This window comes from Solea solea, chromosome 4 (assembly GCF_958295425.1).
Source record: "Solea solea chromosome 4, fSolSol10.1, whole genome shotgun sequence".
NCBI classification, from domain to species: Eukaryota; Metazoa; Chordata; class Actinopteri; order Pleuronectiformes; family Soleidae; genus Solea; species Solea solea.
Window position 1 is genome coordinate 2,316,337 of NC_081137.1, and position 16,197 is coordinate 2,332,533.

At 39.7% G+C, this 16,197-nt stretch overlaps 1 protein-coding gene across 4 annotated transcripts in view; it reads left to right on the forward strand.

Moving 5' to 3' along the window:
* The window catches only part of tmem132e (transmembrane protein 132E), a 373,228-nt gene that overhangs the window by 305,236 nt on the left and 51,795 nt on the right, over positions 1–16,197 (forward strand). For all 4 annotated transcript variants that reach the window (XM_058626897.1, XM_058626899.1, XM_058626896.1 and 1 more), the window contains one exon: positions 9,428–9,620. In XM_058626897.1, coding sequence (XP_058482880.1) covers positions 9,428–9,620 — 193 coding nt within the window. The remainder of the gene's footprint in view (positions 1–9,427; positions 9,621–16,197) is intronic.

The following is a 16,197-nucleotide window of genomic DNA, read 5'->3' on the forward strand; positions in this document are numbered from 1 at the left end:
CCAGGGCCACAGTCAACACTAAAAGCAGTGAACTGGCCCTTTAAACAGGTTCCCGCACATTGACGCAGTGCACATCAGTCTCATCTCCTTCACTGTTTTTTTTTTTAAATGAGCATCAGCGCGAGTTCCAGTGGGAGAAAAGAGCTAAAAATGAGCAGTCATAAATCACAATATGTGATGCGTTCAGTTCATTAAGAAGTGACGCACCGGGGGGTTTGGGCTGTGTATCACACATTAGCAGCTGTCCGTCTAAATATCCGCGTCCCCGTGGACGCGTTTATGTTCCGAGGCAGAAATGTTCGCACGTCTTTCGCAGTTCAAGTCAAGTCTCCGGTCTGTGGTTCAAATGGAACGTTCTCTCATTCCATCTGCTCGGTCCTTCACACTGCACTGTTACATCTGATGAATTTAAACATTCAACTGCACATTATTTAAACTGAATTTAAACTTCTACGGCGGCAGTCATCGCGGAACTCCATCAAATGTCGGGGTTTCTGAGTTGAAATCCGAATTCAGGAATTTTCCAAGTTCAGTTTTGTATTTGTGTGACACAGTGTGGCCTTATCTGGAAAAGCAAGTCCACCGTTCCTCTCCTGTTTACTTTTAAGCGCCTTCACGGCAGCTTCTCCTGCTAAATTTAGTGACCCCTTGTCATGTAATCTTTCCACCCTGTCACCGTGTGCCAAATGTCCAGTAGGGGGTCAAGCCTGGGCAGAGAAACCACGTGTCACGCTGCATTTTGTCAAAAAACCCTTGACTTCTGTGACCAAACAGCCAAACAATAGACACTCAAAGTTCTAAAGAGAGTGGAGACGCAGAAGAATTCCCAGTCTGATGCTTCGCTCCCATCAAACTGATTGAACACACAATCTTTTTGTATAAACAGCACTCAGGCCTCTCAGGACCGGCGTGTAAAAAGAAATGAAAGTGGTTCACAGTGTGTGGATTTCTGGGTTGTCGTTGGAAATTGGCGTGAAGTCTCGGTTTTGGTTCCACAAAGATTCACAGATTCAAGAGGAACTAAGTCAAATACATGTCAACAAAAAAAAAACTCCTTCTAACTTTGAGTTTGTGATTTATTCTCTGTTGTGTCACTGGGAAAAAAAAAGTCTTTCCTGCTTTTGTTGACATATAAATCCAATGTTGCCAGAAAATACTTGATTTCTTGTGTGCCACAGTGTTTTTGATCAATTTATTTGACAAACTAAAGGAAGTATGCTAATTTTACTACTTAATTTATTATAATTATGGTCCTTAACTATGAGGGTTTGTTGTTTGTTGTTGCCGTCAGACAACAGCCCACTTCACTGTATTTCCATGATTTAAATCTCGTTTTACATTAGTTTAACAACAACAAAAATGTATATTGTTGTTGAAATATCAGAATTGATTCTTGTCGATAAGATAAGATATACTTTTGTTGATTCTCATACGGGAAATTCAAAATATACAATGAATAAGATTCTAGAAATTGGAGAAATATTATGTACAGCAACAATATGAAATGTAAAATATACTAATAATGCTATTTGCTATGTCACATTCATTTGATTCAATTCCTTACATTTGTACTTAAAATACACAAAGTTATTAAGTTGCATTCAGCAGTGATTCTCAAACACTGGGTTGGGACCCACAGATGGGTCGAGAGAGTTTTTTTGGGGGTCCCCGAACAAATTTGCAGAATTTTGCCGATCTTTTAGTTCAAATTTATTTGTAAATTAGTTGCAACATTACACACAAATGTTGCCATCTTTAAAAACTAGGTCCACACTTAGAATGTTTTGGAAACACTGACATACAGTATATATTATAATTTTTATTTGGGGTTAAACTTTGACACATAACAGTTCTTAGTCAATTTTGACAGGAATAACAACAAATCTTAAGGTTTTTGATTATGGGGTTTCATCTATATAGTGAGTCTTAACTCTAATACTAAAATAAATACAGTGCATCATTTAAAAATGTTCTAAAACAAACTGACAAAGATTTGATTACAGAGCATTTAGGGAATATCCCGCTTTTTTTGCCCCGCCTACCTTCCCCGTTGCTACACTTTAGATTATACTCTTTGTTTTTATGAAGAAAATGCATCCAATCCCAAAATAAACCCCACACGAATTCTCAGGACAATGTTTTCCTCCGTAATTGCCCAGTTAAATGGGCGAAATTCTCTTCTCAGTAATTGTTTTAGTTCACACGAGCTCAGACGAAGCAGCGAACGAACGAACAAACAAACAAACAAACACACCAAACTCCCAATCCACAAACATGCGCTCGGCAGCATCTCTCTGTTGTTTGAACATCTGCTTTTGTTTACTCCAAATTACCTGAGACTCAGGAAATGAGGTGACTGTGTTTTCCCATCAGGCCTTGCTGTTGATCTTTTCATCACTCTCGTGTCTTTATTATTCCTCAATTATCTCATGTTTCTTCTCTTTATCAGATCTGGGTTCTGTCAGTTGCTTGGGATTATTTTCCCGGACATTTTATTTATCCTCCCGCGGAAAAATCCTCCGCGTTCTCACAGCGGCACGGCTCCGATAGCGCCGCGCGCTCCGATGCATTATTGATTGCGGTCAACAGGTTTCAAATGAGTAATGGTCCTCGAAAATGCTGCGGCATTACCGCTGTCACAATTCTGCACGGCGGAAAGAGTGGATCATTTAATAACGCTCTCCTTTTTTTTTTATTTTTCCTCTCCTTCCTTTTTCCCCCTGAATAATTCAGCGATAAACAGGAGATAAAACAAGAAAAAGACGCCAGTGTCGCTATCGACTCATATAACAAGGACAAACACAGACTGACACATACTTTATTTTTCAAAGCTGCTCCATCACGGAAAAGTAATATAAAGTGCAATAAATGTTCTCCAGGGTCTGTTTACATAAATCCTTCTCACACATGCAAGAGAATATATTTCATTCTATACAATATAGGTTTTTATTATGTACTTGAGGCTGGTGACAGTGACTCGGGCAGTATGTAAAATACTTCTTTTTAGACTTGTTTGTTGCCAGTTGAGGTCGTTTTCCTTTGTTTTACATCAGGAATAAATGTTAAATAATTATGTAAATTTGGGGGATAATTAAAGGTCTAGTGTGTAAGATTTAGAGGAAATCCACAAAATAAGTTTTTCTTATGTGGATCTGTGGATACGGACAATCTTAACACATTTTCATTTTTAGTGATAATTGAACACTGCCATTGGTTCTCCTACTGGCTTGGAAAGGAAAGGGTCGAGTGAAAGACACTGTCCCTTTAAAAGCCAATAGTGTATTCAGTAAGCGATGAATCATTTCTCACCAGTTCCCATGAAAATGCTTTAGCTTCTCTCTTCTAATCGCCGCCGATAATCTCCACGTTCAATAAGCTAAAAGTGAATTTCTATGCATTTTGTGACCTTACACTCCCACACAGTTCTTCTTCCAGTGGTGAATTACTCACTCACAAAGCAAAGACTGTTTGACTTCCAAGTGAAATGCAGTGTTTTATTTCAAATGAAATGTTTTCGCAGCTTCGAGCCTGGGAAAAAAAACAACACGTGTGAAATGGTCCGAATGCTTCAAGAGTCCGTCTTCTTCAACTTTGGTTCACCGTCTCTCTTCCTCTGTTGCAGTGCTTTGATCACATGAACTCTTCCTATTAATCCGTTCAAACAGAACTCTGATCAAAGAATAAAATCCCCCCCCCCCCGAGTTCCTGAAAAAGCCCCCGAGCTACAGCTTTTAAAATATACACTTTGTGCTCCACAGATTGTACATCAATAACTTAATGGAGACAAGGAATGACTTTCTTCAGCCATGTTTACTTCCTTCCTTTGCTCCTCTGCTACAAAATCATACATTTAGGTTTTCACTGCCCACGACTCTTTGAGAATGACTTTATAGTGAATTCTCTCCAACACCAGTGCGTTCGTTTCTCTCCAAGCTTAAAGGGATACTTCTTAACAAAAAGCACCCCTGCTTAAGTATATGATAATTTTTGAATATTTAATCCTATATTATATTAATACATTACTAATTATATGATCATTTGCATCATTGTCTTGTCATCAACTTAAATCCCTCCGTGCACCAAACACCATCCAGAAAACCATGGTTTTTACATCACAGCGATGCAGGAGTTGGTGAGTCACTGCTGCCTCCATCATGAGGTCCAAATGTGTTATTCAGTGACGTCTGTGTTTGAATCTTTTTCTTTGGATTTACCAAAGCGACACAAACACATGAAATGAGTCAGCAGTGGACCAGCAGCTCCTGTGCACCCACAAGCTAAATATGGTGATTTTCTCAATGGACTTTGGTGCAGGACAGTGAGCATCTAACAAACCTCTGTTTCCAGTCCAACAAACGATGTCTAATGGTTTCATAGATATCTTAGACTCAAACTGATTTTATTTGGTAAGCTTTGTTGTTAAGTAGCTTAAGTAGCAGCCTCATATAACCACAATTTAAAAAAAACAAAAAAAACAAGGGATAACAGAGTAGCAAAAAGAAGCAAATTCCTTGAAGAGTAATTGCTCAGCTTTATTTTAATGAACTGGACTCAAGTGACATTTATTAGGTAACACATAATACATAATTAAATATTTTTGATGAAATGTCAAGCTCTAATCCACTCTAATCCCATCGAGATGCCCACAGGAAACACACAGAGACACATTGTCTCTTCCAGAGCAGTATAAAGAAAAAAAACCTGATTCTTGTTATTTCAGCCATATCATAAAGTCATATCATGATCCTCAAGTGGCTGATGTAAATCCTTTGCAGTCGCAATGTACATAAAGGCAATGCAAAGAGATCAAATAAAACCCTTAAGCGGATATAGATAAATCAGGATTCCGAGGGCGTCTGTCGACAGCCAGTGATGTGATATTTCCCTAAAATCTGTTCTTTTGATTAAAATGTCAAAAAATGTGTTGAATGGCAATCGTGACTGTGGCTCACTGCGTGAAACGAGGAGGCAAAATGTCATTTTTTTGTGCTCACTGTTTTTATAATTTACCCCTCACTTATATACATATAAAAAAAAAAACAGCAACTATGTAACCGTGTAAAAGAAATGGGTTCATTGTGACCATAATTTTCCCCTTCCCTCCTGTGCAGCGGACGCCGTATCGAGCTGACACTCCAGCGGGGACCGTATTGATGTCAGCTTGAGTGTGTCACAGGCAGACGGGGAGGTTGTTTGTTTTCAGTGAGTGATGTCGAGACAAATAGGTGCAGATCTCATCACTCTGTTCCTCGAGAGGAACCTTTTGTGGGCGAAGGGGCGACGCGGCGAGAGTTTGATCCAGCTTTCATTAAAAGCCTCTCGGAACTAAGATGGTGGGGGACGGGTCTCTGCTTTTGTGAAGGACAGGCAGCGAGTGCCTCGCTCTCCACACGATTCTCGTCACGTGTGGGGAGAGATTTAATTTGCCCCTTCGCCGCCAGTGAGACGGTTTCTCGTTGAGCTCGTACCTGAGGATTACAAGCTCCAAAAAGCACAATTTTCATCCCTAAAAAATAAGGTTTTTATTGCATTTATGTCACTGGGTGAAACGGAGATGCTTGCCTCTGACGTCGTGAGTGGTCAACATGTCCGCGGCTCGTCTGAACAATCAGGTTACTGAAGTTATCGATCGGTCGGAGGCAAATCTGCAGCCACCGCAATTACGCTTGTTTTGAAAGTGAGAGGCTGAATGAAACTTGCAATCTCCTTTCACTTTACACACACTCTGCGCTCCAAGCCTTGAAGGCTAGAAAAAGAACCCGGCGCCGGCCAGAGAGATTAAAGAGCAGTGATTGTTTATTGACAAGACCTACTCACTGTTTTCATTCAGAGACAAATCACTGATTAATTCATGACTCTCGATAACTCCATCAATGCAAGCAGCGGCGCCATTAGAGAACTGTCACTCCGCGTCACTTTAAAAAAAAAAAAAAACAGCCCCAGGCATCCGTGGTTAAATATATTTGTAATAAACACATCCATTGTCACATCAGCTTTAGTTTTTTTGCAGTAATGTACCAGTGAATTATTCAGGGAGAAACAGTCTGTGCTCTTTTTAGAAACCAGAAACTTGTTCAAAAGAGACAACTTTGATAATCACTGTGAGAAGTTTTTCATCATTAAATATCAATTTTTGCTCCAGAGTGAAAGTTAGAGAAACCAGTTTGTTGTTAATTTAATTTGTTAAATCCAATTTATTTTTGTTATATTTATTGCTTTTTAAGAAAATGACACTGTGATTGTCAGTCCTTTATTGATGGTTGTCTTCACATGCCTTCACATGGGCTGAAGATGCAGTTTCATTTGCAGGCCTTGGTCTGTGGAACAGACCTCCACTGGATCCCTCAAAACACATTTGGAAATTCAAGTCTGTCCTCTGGCCTTTGAATTTACTTTATTATTACAGTCACATTTTTGAAGTCCGTAATCACAGTTCAAAGTTAATTAACACAGATCCTCATTCTTTTCTTCTACATGGTTCTTCACATTTCAAAGTCCTTCTTCTTCTTTTTCGTATTCTTATAATTTCGGCAGTTCAAAGTTCCTCCAACACAGTTCAAAGTTCCTCCAACACAGTTCAATGTTCCTCTAACACAGTTCAAAGTTCCTCAATGCAGTTCAAATTTCCTCCAACAAAGTTCAGAGTTCCTCCAAAACAGTGCATAGTTCCTTCAGCACAGTTCAAAGTTCCTCCAATGCAGTTCAAAGTTCCTTCAGCACAGTTCAAAGTTCCTCCAATGCAGTTCAAAGTTCCTCCAGCACAGTTCAAAGTTCCTCCAACACAGTTCAAAGTTACTCAATGCAGTTCAAAGTTCCTCAATGTAGTTCAAAGTTCCTCCAACACAGTTCAGAGTTCCTCCAACACAGTTCAAAGTTCCTTCAGCACAGTTCAAAGTTCCTCCAATGCAGTTCAAAGTTCCTTCAGCCTAGTTCAAAGTTCCTCCAATGCAGTTCAAAGTTCCTCCAACACATTTCAAAGTTCCTTCAGCACAGTTCAAAGTTCCTCCAACACAGTTCAAAGTTCCGCCAGTGCAGTTCAAAGTTCCTCAATGCAGTTCAAAGTTCCTCCGACACAGTTCAAAGTTCCTCCGACACAGTTCAAAGTTCCTTCAGTACAGTTCAAAGTTCCTCCAACAAAGTTCAAAGTTCCTCCAGTGCAGTTCAAAGTTCCTCAATGCAGTTCAAAGTTCCTTCAGTACAGTTCAAAGTTCCTCCAACAAAGTTCAACGTTCCTCTAAGACAGTTCAAAGTTCCTTCAGTACAGTTCAAAGTTCCTCCAACACAGTTCCAAGTTCCTCCAGTGCAGTTCAAAGTTCCTCAATGCAGTTCAAAGTTCCTCCAACAAAGTTCAACGTTCCTCTAACACAGTTCAAAGTTCCTTCAGTACAGTTCAAAGTTCCTCCAACACAGTTCAAAGTTCCTCCAGTGCAGTTCAAAGTTCCTTTAGTACAGTTCAAAGTTCCTCCAACACAGTTCAAAGTTCCTCCAGTGCAGTTCAAAGTTCCTCAATGCAGTTCAAAGTTCCTTCAGTACAGTTCAAAGTTCCTCCAACAAAGTTCAACGTTCCTCTAAGACAGTTCAAAGTTCCTTCAGTACAGTTCAAAGTTCCTCCAACACAGTTCAAAGTTCCTCCAGTGCAGTTCAAAGTTCCTCAATGCAGTTCAAAGTTCCTCCAACAAAGTTCAACGTTCCTCTAACACAGTTCAAAGTTCCTTCAGTACAGTTCAAAGTTCCTCCAACACAGTTCAAAGTTCCTCCAGTGCAGTTCAAAGTTCCTTTAGTACAGTTCAAAGTTCCTCCAACACAGTTCAAAGTTCCTCCAGTGCAGTTCAAAGTTACTCAATGCAGTTCAAAGTTCCTCCAACACAGTTCAAAGTTCCTCCAACACAGTTCAATGTTCCTCTAACACAGTTCAAAGTTCCTCCAGTGCAGTTCAAAGTTCCTTTAGCACAGTTCAAAGTTCCTCTAACACAGTTCAAAGTTCCTCCAACACAGTTCAAAGTTCCTTCAGCACAGTTCAGAGTTCCTCTAACACAGTTCAAAGTTCCTCCAACACAGTTCAAAGTTCCTCTAACACAGTTCATAGTTCCTTTGTTGCTGTTTCCTGTACCTCTATGCATGCGTAGGTGTCTTGTAAACCATTTTGGTCGACCATTATGTTGTTGTTAAATGCAGCCATTTCCAAACCTAAAACTTCTTGCGACCGACTTTAATATTGAAATGGAAATAGATTTGACTTGACAAAAGACAGGACCCACTTAAGAAAACATCATGAAAAAAATATTTGTACCAATTTCAATGTCATATTTCTGTCCACCAGAAGAATGTCATTCCATTCTCCTTGTGGCTCAACTTTGGTCTCCACCACCTCCCGAGGGAAATTTCTGGCTCATTAGTTCCTAAATGGGGCAATGAGCGCAATGTGGGTCTTGATTATATTTAATCAAGAAAAGCATAGACCAAAATCACTTATAATAATGGCTGGACAACATAATTATATTAATCAAAACCACTCGTCTGATAATTTGTCTCCTTACAGCTCTTACGTTGATGATAGAGTGTTGTGTTGAGTATGGAGGGAGATGAAATAAACTAAAAGAATTGAGGTCAGTGTTGCACTTGTGAGTCATGACGCTGTCGACGGTAAACTGTGACCTTTAAGATCCGACAGGCCGTGTTAACCGCCTTGTATCTGTCAGGAAGCCTGACATCAGACTGATGGAGCTGCGTACACACCACAGTTGACTGAATGAAATCAATGTGTCTGATAACTTTTGTGAGCTGCGGTGAATATGAAATATTAAGGACCAACAGAGGCTCAAAATTAGGGAGCAGGAGTTGGTGTGATTTTCAGTCCCATAGTGATGGATCTGGATCTGATGTCAGAAAAAGAATCCAATTCGATCCATAAACCTGTAATATCACGTTAATGCCTCACAAAGGTATCTATCCATCCATCCATCCAGATGACAGATGAGTGTATTTTGTAAAAACACTGTTATGATCAGATCTACCATAGAGTCTGGCTTTTCCTTTGAGAAACGTGTCTAAATATAGCACCGATTATTAATTACACCAGAGTAAAGTGTCAGGTATTAGCAGATGAATTATTTGGCACAAACACACACCTTGAGATGTGCAAGAAAAGTAGAAAATACACTTCACAACAAGTGTCTACTCTTGCTTCATGCATTTGGCACATTTCTTTTTTGCTTTCACCTCAAGGGAAATTTAAGGAAAACTTTAAAAATAAAACCGCGCAGCAGAATGTTGACAGCCCGCTAAATGGAGCATTTAATAATTGAAAACCACGCTGTCAACGAGCTCATTACCAGAAATGAATGTGTCACCAGAATTTCTCACTGTGCCTCTGAAGTGTTTTAATGTTGCCTCGTGTGTGTGTGTGTGTGTGAACGTGGTCCTGCAGGGACGTGCTGGGCAACGTGGAGGTGATGCAGCTGGACTTCGAGATGGAGAACTTCACCAGCCTCTCGGTGACGAGGAGGATCAACTGGAACATCGACTACAAGGGCCAGAGCCCGACCCCCGACTCTGAGAAGGTGGTGACGGAGTTGACAGTCGTGCAGCGGGACATTCAGGCCATCATCCCTTTGGCCATGGTGAGTGGAGACATTATTGTTTTTTTTTATCCTCTGAACATATGTGACAGCTTTGTAGAATGCACTCAAACACCCAAAACATCGAAAAATAGCTTTAAAACAAGACGTTCTCTGTTAGTATCTTGTTTCCAAGGTCCTTTTTTTTTCTGCTTAACATTTTTCAGAATGTAAGGTAATCTGTCTCGCTGAGCTGTCAAAAAGAATAATGACATATTATACTGAAGAATCCAACGGTGTGTTTGATCTCATATGAGCATTCTTCACTGTGAAATATGACACTGTCCTTTGTCTGGCTAAGAAGTGGAAGTACCCACAGAAGAAAGTTACACCTGGTTTTTTTCCTTTAGGAACTTGAGACTCTCTCTCGACTGTGACAGTGAAAGCGGGAGAGCTGAGAAATGTCTGGCAGACAAGGTCAATGTGAGATTGTCTTTTATAGACGTAGTATTCGTTTATTTGTTTCCGTACGTACGCCATCTGTTAATGAGAGGATTATTGTACTGTAGGGTGAAACTCAGACGAGACAGGTTTGGGGCTGGTTTTAAAGCTGTCATTCTCAGAGCAAACAACAAATAAAAAGTGAATTCATCAAAGTGGATCGCCGTGCGAGTCACGTCCAGCCTGCCTCTCCCTCACGGCTGAGTCTCTCCGACTGCTGTGTTCTCACATGCAGTCGTTTGCCAGAGTCACGCGACCTTTGAAGCAGGCGTGGGCAACATATTTGTGGTGTTTTTAATGAATAGTTCCATATTAAACATGGAGCGTCAAGTGGTCTGGAGGAGAACTTGAACTGATCAGAGGGCATGCAAACTTAACTTAACTTAACTTAACTTATGTGTGATAGCAACTGCCTGCACTGCAAAGCTTCAAGTGTAAAGACAATAGATAGATAGATAGATAGATAGATAGATAGATAGATAGATATGGGATATAGATATGGGATAGATAGATAGATAGATAGATAGATAGATAGATAGATAGATAGATAGATAGATATGGGATATAGATATGGGATAGATAGATAGATAGATAGATATGGGATAGATAGATATGGGATATAGATATGGGATAGATAGATATGGGATAGATAGATAGATAGATAGATAGATAGATAGATAGATAGATAGATAGATATGGGATATAGATATGGGATAGATAGATAGATAGACAGATAGATAGATAGATAGATAGATAGATAGATAGATAGATAGATAGATAGATAGATAGATAGATATGGGATATAGATATGGGATAGATAGATAGATAGACAGATAGATAGATAGATAGATAGATAGATAGATAGATAGATAGATAGATAGATAGATAGATACGGGATATAGATATGGGATAGATAGATAGATAGATAGATAGATAGATAGATAGATAGACAGACAGACAGACAGACAGATAGATACAAGATAGATAGATATGGGATAGATAGATATGTGATATAGATATGGGATAGATAGATATGGGATAGATAGATAGATAGATAGATAGATACGGGATAGATAGATAGATAGACAGACAGACAGACAGATAGATAGATAGATACAAGATAGATAGATAGACAGATAGATAGATAGATAGATAGATAGATAGATAGATAGATAGATAGATAGATAGATAGATATGGGATATAGATATGGGATAGATAGATAGATAGATAGATAGATAGACAGACAGACAGACAGACAGATAGATACAAGATAGATAGATACAAGATAGATAGATATGGGATAGATAGATATGTGATATAGATATGGGATAGATAGATATGGGATAGATAGATAGATAGATAGATAGATAGATAGATAGATAGATAGATAGATAGATACGGGATAGATAGATAGATAGACAGACAGACAGACAGATAGATAGATAGATACAAGATAGATAGATAGACAGATAGATAGATAGATAGATAGATAGATAGATAGATAGACAGACAGACAGACAGACAGACATCTGTATCTACACTAAAACGGTAGCTTTAAATATCTGCAATAAAGAGGCAGGGAAGTAACACAGACAGATATATTGACTTCACAAATAAATTAAATCATCACTTCTGTCTCTCTCTCTCTATCGCTCGCTCTCTCTGTCTTTGCAGTGATTTGCTGATTATTAAGAAAGTCAACCAATCCCAGAACACTTAAGTGTCTATTACTCATTTAATCTGGGCTCCTCTCCTTGCCTCGTGAAAGGTGGCAATTAGTGAGGGTAGTAAACAGATTATGGGAACAAAGGGAAATGAATCAAGCAAAGAGGCGCAGAGTACCTTCCGGCTACACCTCGCCTTCTTACTCCGTCTCTTGTGGTCATGCTTTGCTCATTTGAAACCCAGAGATTTTTAAACCAGAAAGAAGAAGTCTATATATCTGTTCATTAAAATTTACCGTGCATGGTAAATCATGTAATAGGCTGGATGCAGGTGGCGTGTGGGAGTAGATGTTTGGCTGTTGCAGAATGAGAAAGGGCTTGACTGAGGCAGCGCTTTATCATAAAATACATACGTACATGCTAATAAAACCCAGACGAACCCACATATATCTCCAGGTAAGAGGGTCGCTGCTCTATCGGAATAAAAAGTCTTGGTTATCTGTTATATATTTGCATAATTACTACTGTTCTGCACCTGAAGCTCCATTAAATATACTGGAGCTGCAGTTATGACTCTGTGTACTGCACATCTGTTGTAGCATAAGGTTCATTTTATGTCTGGCTCTCCTTGACATTTGGGATCAGCGTGCATTTGTACCCAGATGTGTTCAGCTGCACTGCAAAATTAGATTCTTCTGCCCGTGTTAAATTTACATCCTGGAGCAAGTTGTAGCAGAAAAAAACAAACAAAAAAAACAACCTTTGTTGCTTTTTTTAGTTTTGTGGCCGCCTGCCACCTCTGCACCCACAGTTGCTGTGTGGGTTTTATTGCTTCTTTGGCTGCAGTGGCAAAGCAGAGGAGTTGTGGTAAAGCTGTTGTCAGCACATTTGTGGGGGGAAATAGTGGATTTTTTTTAAGTTTGTTAAAACACTAATGTTTGGGGATCACAGCTCTGTGTTCCGAGCCTGTTTCACCACGCACAGTCACCGTTTTATGACGATCCCAGACAATCCCTCAATCTCTGATGCCCATTTATCTTTAGTTAGCTTTTCAGCATAAGCTGTTTTTCCCGATGCGTGAATAGCAACATTTTTATGAAAGAAGAGCTTCCCAAAAACAAGTCTGAGGTCCAGGAAAATTAATTAAAACCCTTGTGGCTCACACTCAGATTTTAGCATCAAGTAGATGGTAAATACTTTGTCTCTGTTACCAGTAAATGATCAGAAATAATCAAAGTCTTAATTGTAATCAAAATCATTCCATACATCCACCCAGCATCAACCATTTTGGGTCGTGGGGGTTTCAGCCTCAGACTTCCCTGGCCACGTCGTCCAACTCTGACTGGTGGATCCCCAGGAGCTCGCAGGCCAGTCAGGAACACCTCCTGAGGGAGGTGCCACATTGGCAACCTCACCAGATGCCCAAACCACCTCAACTGGCTCCTTTCCATACAAAGTAGCAGCAGCTCTACTCCGAGTCCCTCTCCCGGATGACTGAGCTTACCTTATCTGTGAGCGAGACCCCATCCTTCTGCGAAAACCCAACCCAATGCAACAAAGTTGGACACATTTCATCAGACTTATTTAAATACTTGGTGGATGTTTCAAATTATTTGGCACGTTTAAAGATTTTGAAATGCATGCCTGAGGCCCACCATTGGGTTCACTAGGGGGGAGTGTTTCTGCGTCGAACGAACAGCCAATAGGACGCGCCCCCACCCCCTCTCTCCCTCTCTCTCTCTCTGCCCTGTGATTGCTCAATTTCTTCTGACATGAACCCAAATTTCTTCAAAGCCAGAAACAGAGTCGAGAGGCTTCTTTCTCTCACTTCACTTAAATGTGAATTATTCATAACACCAAAAATATCTCGGCGACCCCAGCTTTACTCCTACAAAGGAAACTGTACAAGAGGATTGGTCGTGTCTTTCGCAGACAGTGAATTATTTCAAGGACATCGGAAAAGGACTTGGCTATATTTGTTTGAGATTAAAGTAATTGTATTTGATCACAGCTTTTCAACATTTCAGAAAGTTTTTATCATCGTGGGAATCCTTGATATCAAGCATCACTTGTTAAATAGTCACAGTTCACCTCAAAAACCAAGTTTGAAAGTGTCTCGAGTCGTTTGTTTTCAATTGAAAACTCCAGGCTGGTGTTTTTAGTCTGGAAGTGAAAGTAATCGAACAACCAAAGGCAAGAAAAATCGGCTTCCTGTTTACAGGCACGTCCACGTGCACCTTAAGGGTATGGATGCAACTGAAAACTGAAAACCTCAGTGTGGATGAAGCCTTAATCGCTGTTGTTGTTTTTAGAAATTTAGTCAATATTTAAACTCTCTGAATGCCATTGGACTGCGGCAAGAATTAGGTATTGATTATGATTTATAACGGCAATAAATGGCGTGAAGGCTCTAAGTGTTTTGTTTTCGGTGTTGAAGCAGGTGATACTTCACTGCCTCCTGTCACACAAAGTGAACACAGCACTGAGGAATAAAAGGGATGTTTTCATACTCTGCAACAGAGCGATTTGTAGTTAAACACGACCGCAGTGTCTTCAGTGTGTCTCCAAGGCTGTTCACAAACAACGTCTGCAAAAAACAAGGAATATATCAGGTCAGTGGATGAAGTCCTTGAGGTGCGAAAGAAAAAGTAACACATCCTCCGACTTACTGTCATTTTTAGTGTCGTGGGAGATGTAACTGGACCAGCACTTTTCCGCTGGTGACATGAACTCACTGACAGCAGAAACTGCTCTTATGAACAGGAGTGAGGTGGTTGTGTCTCCATAATACAAACATGATGTCTTTAGTGTTAAAGCGCAACTGAAATGTCGGTGCAGAACTGCAGCGCTATAGTAAAGTTTGGACTGGTAAACATTGGAATAAGGAACGACAGCCCTACAGCGCCCCCTGTGTTGAGAAACCTGCTATCAGTGATGTCATGGCTGCCAGGAGTACGATCAAACAGATTTGAACCCTCTAGCAAAAACACTGACCTGTGTCTGTGATGCGTTCTGATCCGATCACTCTCTGCACCAAAGCCCATAGAGAAAATCAGCGATTCTACATCACAGCACACAGTAGTTGTTGATCCACTTCTGCCTCTATGACTAAGTTGAAATTAATTATTAAGGGATTTTAGTGTTTGAAATCCTTCATTTGGATTCACCTCCATGACACACACTTACCAAACGAGACAGCAGCAGACCAGCAGCTCCTGAGTTCCCGCAGGCTAAAAACGCTGATTTTCTCTATGGACTTTGGTGTGGGAGAGTAAGAGACACAAACCAAGTCAAGATAAAATGGCAAACATATTCTTAGTGTAGCATACACTTAAGCAGGGGTAGATTTTATTGAACGACACATTTTAACGGCCCTCGATAAAATTTCCATCAAGTTTGTGTTACTTTCAGTGTCGCTGAAATAAAGCAATTTATTCTAGTTTGAATACCCATTTGTTTTTTCTTTTTCTTTGTATTACCATCAAATTCTAGTAACGGTTCCGCTGCTTCAGTAATTAAACAGAAAGGATGGCCGTGCACAGTCATGACAGATTTTTGTGCCAGGCTGAATTCAGGTATAAGCATAATTAGTGCTCCCAGAGCAGTGCACATTTAATTGTGAAGTGTCTCTTGCAGTGTAATACTTACCAGATGCCAAAACAGCAAGGAGAGCTTTGGGATGATGACTTTCAATTAGGATTTCACCCCAGAGCCCAGTCAATTATCCACAGAGGTCTGCTGTGCTTTGCTTCCTGTAAATTGGCTTTGTTCTGTCAATTTAAAAAAAGAAAAAGAAAGCAAATAATATTACAAGTGAAACAAAAAAACAAAACAAAGCTGTTGTTCTTACCACCTGAGCGTCGAAGCATAGACTGAGATGAGAGAGAAGTGGCTAAACCGCTGCGTTGTATATTAAATACAGATTCAGTGTGGAAAATCAAACAAAAACATCTTGGTTATGCAATCGATTCTAATTCCGCTGGTTCACTAATGATTTATACCTGGTTTCACAGAAAGAAGGTTGCGAGGTTACTTAAATGTTGAATTTGTACTTTATTCACAGAGGAAGGGAAGGAGTTTGAATGTGACACTTTGCCAAATTTGGGCCATCTTTTTCTGTCCAAACCCCACCGAGTCCAAGAGAATATTGAAACACCTGGTTGTTAGCCTTTATTTATGGTTATTGTTTCATCCAGGAGGAAGTAACACACATATGAAATATCACAATAATATGAATAATACAATTTCAGACTCACTATTTACAACAATCAATTCTTCTAAATTAACTCTTGTTGCTGCTGAAACGTGTGGATAATTCAACCATTGTGGTTTATTTTGAGTTGTAGTGAAAGGAAAATGATTATTCACGTGTTATCCCTTGTTTTTAATCGCTATACGTCAAAGTATTAAAGGTTTACACTGTATTTGCAATAAAGCAATAAAAAAACATTATTTTAATTTACCCAATTTTACT